This window comes from Vanellus vanellus (genome assembly GCF_965231255.1).
Source record: "Vanellus vanellus genome assembly, chromosome: 18".
Taxonomy (NCBI): domain Eukaryota; kingdom Metazoa; phylum Chordata; class Aves; order Charadriiformes; family Charadriidae; genus Vanellus; species Vanellus vanellus.
Genome location: NC_138923.1, coordinates 660,351 through 676,248, shown reverse-complemented (window position 1 = coordinate 676,248; position 15,898 = coordinate 660,351). Strand labels below are relative to the sequence as shown.

At 56.4% G+C, this 15,898-nt stretch overlaps 1 protein-coding gene across 1 annotated transcript; it reads right to left on the bottom strand.

Annotated features, from left to right (window-relative positions):
- Positions 1 to 2,156: 2,156 nt before the first annotated feature.
- Positions 2,157 to 15,507, bottom strand: FBXW5 (F-box and WD repeat domain containing 5). Its single transcript, XM_082492810.1, has 10 exons — positions 15,457 to 15,507; positions 15,098 to 15,311; positions 12,279 to 12,436; positions 11,458 to 11,632; positions 10,408 to 10,556; positions 8,562 to 9,048; positions 5,527 to 5,674; positions 4,698 to 4,910; positions 3,949 to 4,201; positions 2,157 to 2,388 (listed from the first exon to the last, which is right to left on the bottom strand). The coding sequence occupies exons 2-9, from the start codon at positions 15,288 to 15,290 to the stop codon at positions 3,955 to 3,957; spliced, it is 1,770 nt and encodes a 589-aa protein (XP_082348936.1). The 5' UTR covers positions 15,291 to 15,311; positions 15,457 to 15,507; the 3' UTR covers positions 2,157 to 2,388; positions 3,949 to 3,954.
- Between the last annotated feature and the right edge of the window lie 391 nt (positions 15,508 to 15,898).

Genomic DNA, 15,898 nt, shown 5'->3' with positions numbered 1-15,898 from the left:
TGTCCACCTGGAGTGGCGTGGGGCTGGGTAGCTGCCTGCGCCCTGCCTTGGCACAGCCCCCGGCCGGGGGTCCTCAGCTCTTCTCGGGGGTGGGAGAGGGGCAGCAGGACCCTTCCTTTGTGCAAGCCCCCTCCCAGCCTGGCCCGAGGGGTGGATCAAGCCCTGCGTGGTGCCGCTCTCACCCGGGTGCCTTAGGAGGAAACAAAAAGCCTAGCGAAGCCTGAGCCCTGCTCCCACCTGCAGTGCCTGGAAAGGGGGAGGAAAACCAGCTCTGCTCATTGAGCTGTTGGGAATTTAGTTGGGAGGGCGGGGGGGGAGGAAGGTGGGGAGGCAAAGCTTGGTCTGAGTTGATGTGGATGTCTTTGCTCATGGGGTGCTGGACACCCACTGCCTGCAGCAGGGCCGGGTGGCTCTTGGCCAAAGGGTGCCGGGGGGTCCCTGCAGAGACAGTGGCTCAGCTGAGGGGGGCCGGGGCTGTTTTGGAGGGGGCGGGTGCTGGTCCTCTTGGCCCAGCAGGTGCCTGGAAGGTGGGTGGGAGAGTCCATGCTGAGATCAGGCTGATGCGTTCCAGCCTGCGGAGGGGATACGGGGGCTGTGCTGCTGTCAGAGAGGGGTGCGGCGTGGCAGGCGAGCACTTGCCCCAGAAGCTTTTCCTAGCGGTGGTGTTTCCCTTCCCTCGCCGTGTGGCTGAGGAGAGGCAGATCTGGTGCTGACAACAGTGTCTGGTCCTTTTTCATTTTTTAGCAGCTCTGGAGCATGCAGTGGCAAGCATAGCACGTGGCCCTTGCAGCAGCCCGTGTGCTGCAGGCAGTGCTACGCTTCCTGGGCACAGCTGTGCCGGCCCGGCTGCCGCATGGACACTTGGCATATACCACCTCTGGATTTCTTTGTGTTCTTTTTTCTTCTTTTCCTCTTTTGACCGCAGCTATTGGAGAACACCCATCTCAGCCTGGCACTGTGAAGCAAACTGTTGTGTTTTTTTTTCCCCTTGAGGATGTAGTATGGGTAAAACCACTAATAAAAGCAGCTGGAAGAGCATCGTGGTTGTATAATCCATGGGAGGCCGAGGCTGCAGTGCTGCATGGGTGGAAGAGAGGCACAGTCACCTCGGGGTGGGGGTTTAGTTCTGTGGTGCTGCTACATCCCTGCAGGAACGCTGCAGCTGCAGGGGGGGTTTGCCCAGCACCAGCGCTGCCCCTTCCAACCAAGGGGTACCTGAGCAGGCAGGGAAGGAGCTCCTGGAGGGGGGCGGGTGACCCACCATCCTGGCTGCTGGAGCTTCACACAGACTGGGGAAGCCACAGGGCTGGTGGGAGCAGGCGCAGCGCTGCTGGGCCCGCTTTCCCAGCAGCAGAGGGGAGCTGCACTACTGGAAAGGCAAATGCAACACGTTACACTCACGTTCCTGGGTGCTGGATAATGAGGCATGGCTCAGCCAGGCTGTTTTTTCACAGCGGTTGTTGGGAGCCAAGTGCCTGCGCTGCTCCCACCGTCCGTGCAAGAGGCCCACCGTCCAGGGCTGTCACACCAGTGAGGGGCCAGGGAACAGCAGCACGGCTGCAGAAGAGACAAATAAGAGGGGGAACCCAATGGGGCCTGTCCCCTCCCGGGAGCAGCCAGACCCACATCATGCAGGTGCAACTGCTGCACGATGCACCAACGAAGATGGCAAAAGGCTCTAAGGGGACATTGGTGCTGCAGCTCAGGACGCTGCCACAGCACAGGGCCAGTCTCAGTGCTTGCTCCCCCCCTTACCTGCTCAGCGCCTATTACTGCTTGGAAAAATTAGAAACCAAGGAGGGATAGGGAGAAGGCAGGATGCTCCAGCCCCTGGTCTGTCCTGGAGCCTGCAGCGCTCGGCCTTGGCAGATAAGAGCTTTCCCAAGGCTGCCATGAACTGCGGCCCCCCCTTCTGCAGGGCTGTCTCATCCTCCTCCCTGAGGGCAAAGATTTGGGCAATTCTCTGCCTCTCTCCTCTCCGCCTGTTGTTTTACAGCTTTGCTGCCTGTACTCCACAGCCCAGGGCAGGTAATCCAAGTTGGTCAGCTACCTCTGGAACACCCTGAGGATGCAGGTGCAGCTGTATGACACTTCTGGCTTCAGTTCTGCTTCAGTATAAGAACAGCACTGAGAAAAACAAACTTGCGTTGCAGAGATGCTTTAGCAGAATATTTATTCAATGCCATAGTGAAGAGCAAAACTCGGTACAAACATAAACCCTCAGTGCCTTGCTCACTACTACACCGAGCCAAGGGAGAACAGATTTCACAATCTTGGGGGAGGAGGGAGGCAGATAGAGGCTGTTCTTTTGCTGTGTGACTGGACAGAGAGCTGGATGTGGATCCTGTGTGCACACACACGCGAAGGACTCCCTTGTTTCTGGATGTCCTACGATGACAGAAAACCTGAGTACAGGGGTTTTGTATAAAGCCATGGGCACCTGCTAGGGCACAGCAAACCAAGGGTACAAACCCTCCTGCCAAGGGCCACAGGAGCTGTTAGAGCCATCAGTGCATATCTCAAGACAGTATCTGCTGCCTCCGTTAAGTCTGTCACACCCAAGGCTGTGAGTGGCACAGACAACTGCCCCTACTGCTCCTAGGGGAGTCCCAAAACACCTCCCCCAGCCCCTGCCTGGGATGTGGCTCCTTTCCAGATGCAGCCCAAAGCCCAGATCCCAGGAGCAACTGTAGCTCCTGGGGCCACTGCCGGCCCCAGCCATCTATGCCAGGTCAAGGTTAGGAGCTTAATTTTAGACTCCTACGTTTGGGTAGCAGCTGGAGGGAGAAAAGCTTCAGGGACAGATACAGAATAAACACCACCGAGTTGGTAATCACTTCAAGTGAGGAAGCTCCACTGTCAGAGGGGTCCCCAAAAGAGCTGATCACCGAACCCCTGGCAAGTCAGCCCAGGTGGAAGGAAGCTTATTCAACTGTCACTTCAGGCAAAGGAGGGCTGTGTTCCCCTGGTCACTTGTTGGTGAATACCTGCAGCCACCCATGGGTGCCTACACCTATTCACAGAGAACATACCAAGAGAACCTAAAGTGCCACGACTTGAGTAGCGTGGGAGGGAGGTGACCATGAGACCCACCGGCCATCCTCACGGCTGCCCCCTTGGGGAGGGACAGCAGATCCCCTAGAATAAATACCTTACCAATGCCATAGCTTATTTAAGTGCTACTTAACAGAGGAAGACAGAGGCAAAGCCAGCACCATGTTACCACCAGCCCTCCCCACTCTCAAGTTTGGAAACTGGCGATATCGACACGTAGTTGCTCACAGAAGGCATCGACAGGGCACCGGCTGCGGCCCCGGGGGCCACAGGAGATGCCAGCGAGGCCCCCCAGCCCTGCCTCCCCCGCTGCCCTCTCACTGCCCTCCAGTCCCTGCTCCCCTCTGGGGCCAAGCTGCCATGTGGGAGGAGGCACTCAGCATTACCCAGCAGCCAGACGAGTTGCCTGTAGGGGTTTGGGACAAACAAACATTAATAAAACTACTATATTAAAAGAGTCCTGCAGTAAGGCAGCACAGCGCTGTACCGCCGCTTCTGCCAAGTGCTCTGCAGCCGGTAGCTCTCGGCGAGGTCAGCCACGTCCCGGGCTCACGGTACAAATGCGGGAGACGTGTCTCAGTCTGTTCTCAGAGACCAAAGCTCACCCAGAGAGCTGTGACCAAGTAGCAGCGTTTGTGAGAAGCTGTGGGGCGCCCACCCTGCAGTGACCAGCTCGGGCTGCTGCCCGCCAGGCCCAGGAACGGGCCCTCGACTCTTACATTCTGTCTTTGAAGCAGATGCTCCAAGGAGGAAGCAGCTCCCGCTGCCGGGGTCCCTCCTGCCTCAGCAGATGGGATTTGTGTGCCCAGAGCTCGTCTCTGTTGTGCAGGGCCCAAAGCTCTGCAAGCTCCAGAGGAGGTGGCTGCAGTGAGGAAGCTGCAGGAGCAGGTGTACCTGGGTTCAGCTTTTCTGGTTCATGAGCCAGGAGAAGAGCAGTTTCCTGGGCCTGGGTTTCCTGGCCTGCTGGATGCGCACCGCGCGAGGGGAGCGCCACACCTTGATGGTGGTGTCATCGCTGGCCGTCAGGAGCAGCTCCTGCTCCACTGGGCTGAACGCCACCGAGTTGACCACGTTGTCATGCTGCAGTTTGGCCAGGCAGATGTTATAGTGCCGGTCCCAGATGTAGCCATGGCGATCCTCAGCCCCACTGCGGCAGACAAGACATGGGTAAGGACGTCACCCCAGCAGCCTCGATAACCTGCTGCTCCCAACCCTCTTCCTTCCGTGCAGGTGGAGGCAGAGAGTGCCCTAGCTTCTATCTACAGCCCCGTCACCCATGAGCTTCAACCTGGGCAGGCGACCTCCCTCTGGGATCCAGAGGCTGTTTGAAGAACCCCTTCAGTTCACCCCATGACACAGCCCTCAAGAACAGCATTTGCCAACCCCTGCCAAACACGCCACAGCCCCACATTTCCCCTTTCCTCACTGATTTCACAACAGGATCAGGGCACACAGCCTTTATCAGCAGCCTCTGATTCAGTCCCTCTGCTCTTTACAAACGTCCCGTTTCCTGCTCTGCTCACAACACACGGGAGTTTCCAGCACACGGACCAGCCCGGCTTGCACAAGCCATCCCGCAGTGCTGGCCCCAAGGCCCTCCTGGACACAGAGTCAGGATCCTGCCCTTCCCCACCGCCACACACCTTGCTACAAAGTCCCTGCTGACATCCAGGAAGATGAAGAAGCACTCCTCATTGGGCGTGTAGGCGCGATGAGCCCGGAGGGCTCTTTTCACCTCCTTCATTGTCTTCAGGTCAAACACGTGAAGATCAATCTCCTCGGCGATGGGGGGCGGCTGCATGGGGTCGGAGATGACGCAGTCCCGAGGCCAGGCACGGCTGTTCACGTACAGGTACCTTGAGGAAGGGAGCAGAGGGGTTACCCTGCACCTCACCGCATGCGATGAAGCTCACAGAGCCCCAGCTGTAAACGCATAGTGCAACCAGGCAGGGCAGGGACCAAGCAGTTCCTCTGGTCCTTAGCAAAACTGCAGCTCTGCTCACTAAAATCCAGGCTGAAACACAGGAACGTGTTGCTGAACCACTTCTTGCCCCTTTTGGAAAAGAAAGGGCCACCACAGTTGAGATAGTGGGCCCTAAGGGCAAGGTCAAGCCTCTTTAATGGCATTAAATCCAACTTTAAGAATCTATCGATCCATCTCAGGAACAAGATACATTGCGGTGAGCAGCTCCTTCGCTCTTATACAAGGCTCCTTCCCTGACCCCATCCTGAACTGGGCTCAGCAGTGCAGCGGGAGAAAAGCATTCCTGCAGGGATCTGGGGAGATGCTCAGACAGTACACATGCCATCAGCACTAGGACTGGGATGCGACCAAGCAGAGCAGTCTATGCAGGCACCCTGCTCCATCAACTGGAGTGATTTCTTCTCTGGTTCAGCCCCCAAAGCCCCTAAGCAGCTGTCGCCCACCCCCCGCAGCGTCTGAAGCCAGTGCTGCCACCCCACCATGCTCACCTGTGGTCAGGGGAGAGGCCCATCCCGATGATGTGCCCATGGATGTCGATGACGTGATCCAGTGAGTCAAAGAACTCATCTGAGCGCCTCTCCTCCCCAAGCACAGGCCCGGCAGTCGTCATCTGATGGGGCAGGATCCTTTTAATCCCTTGAGGACAGAAAGCAGAATCAGGTGGTTCTGTAGGCTGCTGCCAACAGAGAGCGGGGCTGGTGGAAGTCCCTACTCTTCAAGAAGGGGCTTCCCTTTGTGCTGCCAAGAAAGGAGAACTGGCTCACTAGCTGAGGACCGTGACAGGGCTGCTGTCCCTGCCAGGCTCCTTAAAGCTCTCACAAGTGGTGCTTTTGGCCAGGACACCACCCATAAGCGACGCGCTGGCACATTCAACCCCAGCCAGGGAGATGCCCAGCGCCCGGCTGCCAACCCGGCTGCTGCAGCCACAGCTCGCTCCAAGCCCAGCCTGCAGCATGCTCTGAAGCACAAGGAAGCTGTGCTGGCCCCCAAGACACTCTGGTTACAGAAAGGTTTTTCTCCTAAATAAATCCTTGGGCTGGGCCCATTTCCTGCAATACCCAGCCTGGAGAAGGCCCAGCAGATGCACCAGCTGTGGCAGGGCTTTCCCCTGCCACTGTCAAAACATAGGTGGGGGTCAGCCCCAGAAAGCTCCAAGAACAGGGGTTTAAACCCAAACTGGGCCCAAAATGCTTTACAGCTTTTGAACTTCCTGGCTAAGGGAGAGACACACTATGGGTTAAGCCCTCTCCCTTTCTGGCTCTAGACAGAGGTCCCAAACACAAACCATCCACAGCGGCTTCCTGGAGGACTCCGGTGATCCTCAGCAGCTCTTGGGCACACATGGGCTTAATCCTCAGCCCAGCGGGTCCAAGAAGAGCTGGGATGGCCCATCCCATCCCCTCTCTGAGGGAATCGCTGCTGAACACCCTTGATTTCAGCTCTCTCCCACACACTAACAAGCTAGGGGCGACACCGCACTGCGCCTCAAGTCCAAGGCCCTTCACAACATCACTGCATCTGAGCCTGGGAAGCTCAGGACCTTCAGAACAGGACTTTCACTCTTCCACCCAACTGGCATCGCTTGCCAGCTTCTTCATCCTCATTTTCACAGTGCTACATTCCCAGTTCCAAACTCAGCTCCGTAGCCCACACACACATAAAGCAGCGGAACAGGTGGCTTTGCCTGTGACTCAAGCCTGCCACCAGTACAAGGGAAACAGGAGCTCAAAGGGAACTCCTGCAGAAGTGCTTGCGTGCCGCAGATCAGGCGAGATAGCACTGATGCCCAACAGCCAGGAGCGCAGCTCCCACCAGCAGCTCCAGCCCAGCAGCCCGGCGAGAGATGAGCACAACAGCAAGCTCTTTCAAGTACCAGTTCCTTGGGGGCAGACAGCAGATGCACAAAGGCCGGTTTGACACACAAACCGATGGGCAAACATAACATTTACTGTGACTCATGGCTGGGAGAGGAGCCGAGCCAGGGTTCGTCCCTCTGAACAGCCACTCTGTGCCGTGGGCACTGGCTGCCGGCCAGGGAGTCACTGGAGTTCAAAGGCACCAAAACCCACGGCCCTGGGAGGCTCTGCTGGAAGTCCGTGGAGTCCAAAGGCAGGCACTGCCTCTGCGCCACGCTTTGCCTTTGCGCGCTGCAGGTCCCAGCCTGCGAGGCAGCATTTGCTCTGGCTCATGGAGCAAGATGCAGCGCTGCTTACAGGGCTGAGTCAGGGCAGACCACCTGCCACATGTCCAGAGGCAGGCCAAGGTCCACCACGTCTGTCTGCAGACCCGGCCGTGGACAGGAGCAGAGCTACACTTAGTCCAGGTCGCATTCCTAACTTAGGTGGGCAAAGACAACGTGACTGTTCTCCACTGCCTAAAGCTTTGGAAGCTGCCTTTCCCTGCCTTACTGGGCTGTACTGGTGCAGGACCAGGCAACAGGAAAGTTAGAAAAGCCTGCAGCAGGAAAGCGAGGCTGTAATTGTGCAAGCAGCAAAAGGAACTGAAACTGTCTGGCTTTACAGAAGAGTCTTCCTGCCTAGAAGCAGCTCTCCTTCCCTCCCCACGTTTCTACTGATCTGTCTGGTCCTTCCCACTGAACTTCCCTGCTAGCTTTAGGGGCTTTTGGAGAAGCAGCCAGACTACCTGCTTCTGCTCATCACTGCACTGATTTCATATAAATTCAGACTCTGTTAGTCCCAGTGCCTCAACAAGAGAACCCCAGATAAGCAAGAGAAGTCCTAACCCAGAAAAAGGGTCGCCGGCAGCGCCATTGCCTGGCTTGTGCTGCAACTACAGCCCCTTGTAGGAAGGAGGAAGGAGGCTAAGTGCCAGCGAGCTGCCTGGGATCAGCTTGCCATGGAAACACCCGCTGGGGCAGCGAATAACCCACCGTGAAACCTCTCCAATACCAAAACAGAGATGCCCAAGTGTCTCGCTGAAGCTGAAAGGCCACGTGATGCAGGCTGGTCACACACCGGCCAGTGGGGGAGGCAGGTGAGGCACAGGGGCAGGCAGGGCTCTGTCTCCCAGTGCTGAGGAGCACTGCTCAAGCAACACACAGGTGAACTCCAAGCTGCTCAAACTAGTCTTGCCCTGATGCCCTCTCCACCCCTACAAGACAACCGGACTGAGGCCCTTCCACATGCTGCTATCAGAGCAACCACTGCCCTTCACACCCACCCACTTGTGTGCAAACTTGTGGCTGCTGTCCTTAAGTCAGGAGCTCCTTCTCGATCTTCCACTCAGCCCCCACCACAACTTTCTTGTTTGACCAATGTGTTAAGCCTGGTAGCAACAAAACAACCCTCAGGCAAGCACTTGTGGGGTGGAACCCCCTTCAGTGACCGGGGCATCTCAAAAGCCTCCCGTATCGAGAATCCATCAGCCTGAGCAAAACTGGAACTCACTCACCACAAACAGGCAGCACATAAAACAGGTCTTTTCCAGATTCAAATTCAGAGCGTAGCTGCAGCCCACACCCCCAGGGAGGCTGGTGTGCCCTGGGCTCAGACCACAGCCTTACCTATCTGGTGCGGGGAGTAGGTGAGGCATCCTGTGGTGAAGATTAAGTATTTTGTCTTGCTGTTGCTGTCCGTGGAGAGCAGGTTCAGCTCAGGCGGTTTAGTTCTGCTGCGTACGAACAGCTCAGCCACCTTTGTCTCCAACTCTGTCTCAGTCATGGCAGGCCTCACACGGCCCTCCATGATATCATCAAAGAACTGCTGCAGCCCGTCCTCTGCTGTCACACCCCCTTCATCCTGCAATTCCTGTACTGCTGGCTCCGGAGTCTGCTTGGGCTTGGCCTCCTCTTCCTCGCTGTCACTGCCAAGATCAAAGACTGGGCAGGTGGAGGTGGAGGAAGCAGCTAGCTGCTCCTCGTAGTCCAGGAGCAGGTCTGGGGAATCGTACCGGCTGCAGTCAGCTACCATCACGGTCCGGATAGTGCTGGCATTCAGGTTCTGGATTTTGAACAGTCTCTTCACTACATTCACATTCTCGGACTCGATGCCCTGCAAGCAGAAGGAAGAAGTAAGCAGGAACCACCTCACTGGAGAGTCGCTCCTATAGCTCAAACCAAAAACCACCTGCCCTGACCTTGAGCCCTGACAGCAGACAGCAGCCACACACCGACCTCTCTTCACACTGCGATATGGAACACTGACCGTGAGAACTAGCCCAAGAGGCTGGCCAGCTTTCTTGCTCTCCTTCCCATCTTGGAGGTGGGCACAGCAAGACAAAAAACTCTTGCAGGCAGACAACAGTGGAGTGGGCAACACAGAAGCCTGGCAGCCCTGCTGCCACTTCCCCGCCTGAGGTCATTAGCTGGCGCTGCTTGGCGCTTTACAAGAATTTCAGGAACAGGCCTCTGCGATAAACATGGGTGCAGCGTGAAGCGCCATCTCCCTGGCCTACAAGCAGCAGAGGTGGAAGACCTCCACAGTCTTGAAGTTTGCCTGTACCCATCAGCAGGATCAGCCTGGTTATCTGCTCCCAGACACAAGCAGGTCTCTTCCTGCCTAACTGCTCTGGCAGTCTGCGGCCGGATGTCAACACCCCCTGTCAAAGCAGGCAAGGTCCTTCCTCACCTCCTGGAGATGGAAGAGTTACAGCTGTAGTGTAAGCGCAGCACAGAGATGTGGTTATGGGAAGGGTCTCTGCTACCAGAGGATTTCACCCAGGGCCAGCATCAATCATGTCAAAAAAAACACAAAACGCCAGGATGTGCAGCTGTGACACTGAGACAGAGGCAAAACATGGAAGAGGAACATGTCCGAGCAGAACAAATGCCAGAGAATGAACAAGCAGCAAACAAGCAGTCTAAGGCCAGCACACACTGATCTCCAGGTCTCATCACAGCATAAGAGACAGCACCTGGCCCACAGAAATGTCAGCAAGGACAGGGAGGGCTGAGCTCAGCCTCTCAGCTGCCGCCAGCTCCTGGGAACAACGCACTGAGCTGCCAAGTGGGAGAACAGCCATTGCTCGGATACATGCCAGACTACAGCCATCCCAGCCCCAGCTTCATACTATCAAGGATCTCAGCAACCCTGCTGCAGTTCAACCACTCTCCTGTTGAGCAATGCATGCTCTAGGGCGCTGCAGTCAAGTCCTCATCCCAATTAATGGGGCAAGAGTTAATTGAAGCTGGGGGCAGAGTTAGAATATTGCAACATAACACCAAGCACGGAGAAACCTCAGGCAAGGGTTGCCTCAAGCTCAAGATCCTGAGGGCAAATCAGAGGAGACAAACAGGGAGGACAGGAGGACTGGGCCATTTTACCCCGCTCACACCTCCTCCGCTGCTTTTCCTCCCCCAGGAGCCAGCAGGAAGCTGCACTGTCTGTGGAGGTGGAACAAAGGCACCTCACCTGGAAAGCGTTGTTCAGCCACAGCACAGAACAGGAGGTTATACGCCCAATCCGATGCAGATTGCCAGATATCAAGTTGGTTTCATTCAGCCAGCAGCCAAACACATCATAAGGTTTATTCCTCACCCTGGAAAGCAGTGTGAAGTTCTCTGGAAGGGAGAGGAAACACGAGAGTGAGGCGATGGCTCCCAGCAAGGGCTCTGGGGAAACCACGGCAGAAGACACGAGAAGTGGATTCAAGCCTCTGCAGGAGAGGCACTGATGCAGCACCTCCACTGCAAGCTGAGCAGACCCAACCACCGCCCAGTTCCAGTCACTACTATGGAGACAGATGATTTCTCTCTTCTACAGAGATGTATGGGGAAAGCAGGCTCAAGGGAAATCAAAATAAAAGGGCAGCCAGACGGAACCAGACCAGAGCGCAATCTAATCTCACAGCCTTTCTCCGAGCATGGCCCAAAGCAGAAACCCCAAGGACAAGAACAAGTCAAACACGTACAGAACTTCTTCACTCCCGCCCTTGTGGCTCAGGGCCTTTCTGTGCAAGGCAGCTGTGTATTTAGCAGTGCTTCTCGATTTTTGGCACAGTGGGACTGTAGCACAGAGACAGCGAGAGATAATGCAGTCAGGATTAGCGAGTTTCACAGAACTGCAGCAGAAAAGGTGAAGCAGACCCGGATGAATGCGCCTCAGAAAGCCACGCAAGACCTCAGGGTGGGACTAGCAACGCTTGAGTCAGAAACGGTGCCTTCAAGACAACAGGTAACGCAGATAACTCTTGCCTTGCCCAGACTATCACTTAGAACAGAAGTTAAGTGAGAATAAATATACGCCACAGTGCCTTTAGGTGATGACATGGTGACCTGAGCAGAGTTAAGGCTATCTGAAAGGTTTACCCTCCGAAACCGCAACTGGGACCCCTTTGCAAAGATGGTGGAAGGCAGGACAAGCAGAGGTCAAGGCCACTGCACACCCAAAGAGGAAGGGAACCCAGCACCCACCATTTCACACTTCCCAGGAAGCCCCAGTGAAGGCGAGGGCAGTATTTACCCATGCTGATTACGGCAATCTCTCCTGATGAGGAGTTGTGAGGCCCCACAAAGACACCTGACACCAGAAGGAGGGAGTCATCGGAGTTGAACTGGGAGAACTGCGTGTAGCTCCAGTTGTATGGCCTCATGTTGGAGCTGTGCTGCAGGGAGATGTCCAACTCATTGCTCCAGATCTATAAACAGATGAACAAACAGTCAGGAAACTGTTGACAAGCCCGAGAGTGGTTCCACTTCATCTGTTGTGCCAGAACTCATCAGGACAAGAAAAAAAAAAAAAGTAATATTGAAGACACTTTAACTGTGTCCCAGTCCCAATTTCCCTGTCAATTACCCTGACAGAAAATGGCCAACAGATTTGGAAAGCGGCTAAATGCAGAACTACTTCTCCATCAGCCAGTGGAGAAGGTATTCAGGCACCAAATGGTACTGTCCCAGCTGGATTTTTCAGCATGTTCAGAGAGGTTTTGCCCCAGACAACCACCCACACAAGACAACTTCTGCAGTGGATCATTATCTCTGTGCTCTTTGTTAGACCCACAGCACAACAGGGGACTGATCTGCACCTAGAAAGCAGCCAGGCAGGCACCTCGGCCACCTTCACGCGGGCTGGAGCTGGAAGCCACAGCCCTCAAGGCTACATTTGCAAGAGTCATTAGTTCTGTGGCTTTGCAAACAACTCAGCATCTGCAGGAACCGGCCTAAGTCCAGGGACACCTGGTCAAACCTCTCCCCTCCACAGATGTCCTAAAGGCTGCTCTCGTGGTTAAGCCCCGCTAAATCAAAGCTGCAAGAGTTGTGCAGGGGAGGCTGCCACTTTACCTTGACGGTACAGTCTTTGGAGCATGACGCAAACAAACAGCCAGAGTGGGAGAAGCTGAGGTGCAAAACCTGGTCATTGTGCTCCTTCAGGGCCTGCACTTCCACGCAAGGGATGGTGTCGTAGAGCCTCTGGAACTCGTCATACCAGGAGACAGCAGCTGTAACACACGAGCAGGGACATGGGACAGGAATGTAAATGGAGGGAAGTGACAGACCTAAGCTAAACTTGGCAGCCACAGAATCAGTCTTTAACAAAGCGCAGTCTCGACTGCTGCTAGCAATGCCAGGAGCTCTGCTGGGGCCAAGGTCCCTACGGCTTCAGCCGTGCTAGCAGGGCTTAACATTTTTCTCAGTAGCTTCCCCACTCCCACACACAGAAAATGTCTTCTTCCAGTATACACACAACTCCGCACCGTACCACTACTTTCTAAACCAGTACAGCCACTGTAAGAAACATCCAGGGCAGAGCTGTTAGCTATGTAACTGAGCCTTGCTCGGGACAAAACAGCTGTCAGAAATGCAGACGTGCTCCAGCACAATGCAAACAAATCTATCACGTGATGAGAGAGCTGCTGCTCCTCAGGGTACTGGGCTCCGCTCTGATTATCTTTATCTTGTCTAACACAGAATTAAGAAGGTTCCAGAAAGGGTACAAGACCAGGAAAAACCGTCTCCATGAGATAAGAGACTAGAGAAAACAAGAGAGAAGAATGGGAGCTGGACACAGCATGCTGGGACAGAAGAGCCCTGCAGTAGAAGAGCCTAGAGCACACTCATAGAAGTCACACTGACAGCCAATAGAGGGACAAATAAAGAGGACTTTTAACAAAGTGCCTGGTAAGGCAGCCTACAGACAGACTTCTTGCAGCAGCAAATCCCAAGGAAGCAAAGAGGATTAGACATGTATATGGATAAGGGCCAATTTCCCTAGTTATACTGAACAGGACCGAAGGGGTTTTTTGGAACTGACTGCAGCCCAGGAGGCACCTGCTCCTGCAGGCAGGGAGCAGCTTGCTGCCAGGACATCCCACCATTGTTCACTAGGCAAGGGGCTTCATGCCCCTATGAACCTCCTGGTCCTGGCCTGTCTGGCCGGGAAGCAGCCTGAACAGATCCCATCTGGCCAAGCAACCCCAATACAGTTGGGTGTATTGGGTATATTGGGTGTACAGTGGGTCTCTTACAAGACCCACTGGATGCCATTCCCCAAACAACAGAGCTGCCCAGGGCAGGCAGGTTGGCAGAGGACTCCAAACTCCTGCTTCAGCCCCTTCCTGGGCCTGCCAGCCACCCCCTGCCCCCACTGCCTCATGGAGGATTTTCACAGCTCCAGAAGCGCAGCCTGGGAGGTGCCCGAATACATTACTGAGCTACACTGACCACTCAGTCCCAATTAGTGCTAAAGAACAGGGCTAGCAGCTTACTAACTCCAGGAGGCTGGAAGTGAATGAGCCCGGTCAAACAGCCTCAGATAAAACCTAAAGATGACGTCCTCAACCCTGCGGAGCTCCAGGGTCTGCACAAGTGAAGTCACACAGCCTGAGTCGTCCCGTCCACATCTCATCTCTTCTCAGGGCCCTTTTGCACTGGTGGGTGCACCCACTGCAGGAAGACATGGCTCCTCACTGCTTGATCCTTGGCATTTCTTCCCGTCCTTCTGTGGCAACTACAACTTGAGAGCAAGAAGTCAATTCCCTCTGCCGTGGCCACCACTCAGAGCCCCACAAACATCACTGGGGCAGAGGATGGAGCACAGCCCTCACGGACCTCTGCAGCATGCTGGGAATGGGCTTTTTGGCCTGCAAGAGAGACCCACCTTAGCAGCAAGGACTCCTGTCAGCAGGTCCCTAAGATCTGTCTCAGCAGGTGCGACAGTGTTGGGTTATCCTTCCAGACCGCACCAAACCGCTTCTAGCACGTGATACTCAGCAGGAAACAGACCGGTGATTGTATGACCGCTGCCACTGACACTGCCAACAGCTCTACCCAGGGAAGGCCCTGCCAGGCTCAGCTGATGTTGACTGTTAATGGGTCATTTTCCTACTGCACGCTGAGGCCAAAATCAAGTCCAACCTGCCCTCACAAAGTGGGTCAGCTACTGCCTTAGCATTGGCCCACTGTACAATTAAATGGCCGCATGCCCACCTCCCTCTCCAGACAGCATGTCGTCCCTCCACAGCCAGGCTGCAGCTGCTGCCTACGTCTTATGGAAACAGTTTGATCAGCTAATGTGTACTTGCAGGTCTTCCAAGTCCGGATGAGAAAGGGACAGAGCCTGAAGCAGAGGCTTGCTGTGAGGTCCTGATCAGGAAAAGCCAGCAGTGATTATCATGGAATCCAACCGGGCTGTGATGTAGCAGCACGTAGTGACTCACTGCGTCTCCTCAGGATCTCCCTCAGCAGCAGCGCCCAGACAAGCTGTGCAGTAGCTACCAGAGAGCACCTGCCTAGAGAGAGCTCAGAGACCATCTTTTTGTGAGAGAAAGTCGAAGCATTTTCAACTATCTGATGCCCCTTTCTGAAGGGTTTGGGCACATTCCTTCACGTGCACACCACCATCCAAGCCTGTAGTCTGCTAACGTGATACCGTTTAGTGGATCCATCACCCTTGACACCAGAGGACAGAGGGCTGGGCAGCACAGAAGGACAGAGGATTTTCTCTTCTGGGCTCATGGCAGGGAGGTTTCGGGTGCCATCACCCAAGGAACAGAGGTCCCCCGGCCCAGCGCGACCACCCTGCCTGCTCGGCCAGTGCAGGAAGGCTGCCAGCCCTGCAGCAGCCGCGCCAGCCCCTTCCCCCCGCGCCAACGCCAGCGCACCTGGGTGCCGGGGCACCTCCCGGGAGATGCGGTAGTAGCGGTAGAAGAGCTCCTTCCAGAGGAACTCGTCGCGGGCCACGGCGTGCCACTGCTGGCACACCAGCCCCACCGAGAGCACGTCTACGTGGTCCAGGTAGAGGAAGATCTCGTAGAGGACGCTGTCGGGGAGGAGGGGGCCGCCGCCCGCGTCCATCGTGTCATTCTGCCGCCGCGCCTGGAAGTAAATGGGGGTGAGGCGAGGCAAGGCCCGGCCCGGCCCGGCCGCCCGCAACCCCGCACCGGACAACCCGAACCCGCACCCGCCCCGGGGGCCTGTGGCACCGCCGTCCCCGTCCGCCACCCCCACCCCCTCACGGCACCTCAGCGGCTCCGCTGCCCCCGCCTCCCTCCCGCAGCGTTTCCGGCCTCCTCGTCCCGCACTTCCGCTCCGACTGTCTGCGGCCGCTCGTCTCGGTAGTCCAACCTCCCTCCTCCAATCACCGCGCCGCTTTCCGCCGCAGGCCGGAGAGCTCGAGCCCAGAGCTCCCCACAGCGCGCTAGGCACAACTAGCTGAGCGCGGCACGCTCGATCACGGCCGCCCCTACAGCTGCAGCTCCGCCCCGCCTCGCTCCGCCCAGCCTGATCAGACCCCGCCCTCATCAGACCAGCCCCGCCCACCCGAGTAGACCCCGCCCCGGCTGATCAGGCCCCGCCCTCACGAGCAGGCCCCGCCCCACCTCCTTGGGGTCTGGGCCACCCGGGACCCCCGGGCCTGTGGCGGGACCCCCCGGGATCGGGCCCCGCCGCGCCCCGCCGGCCCT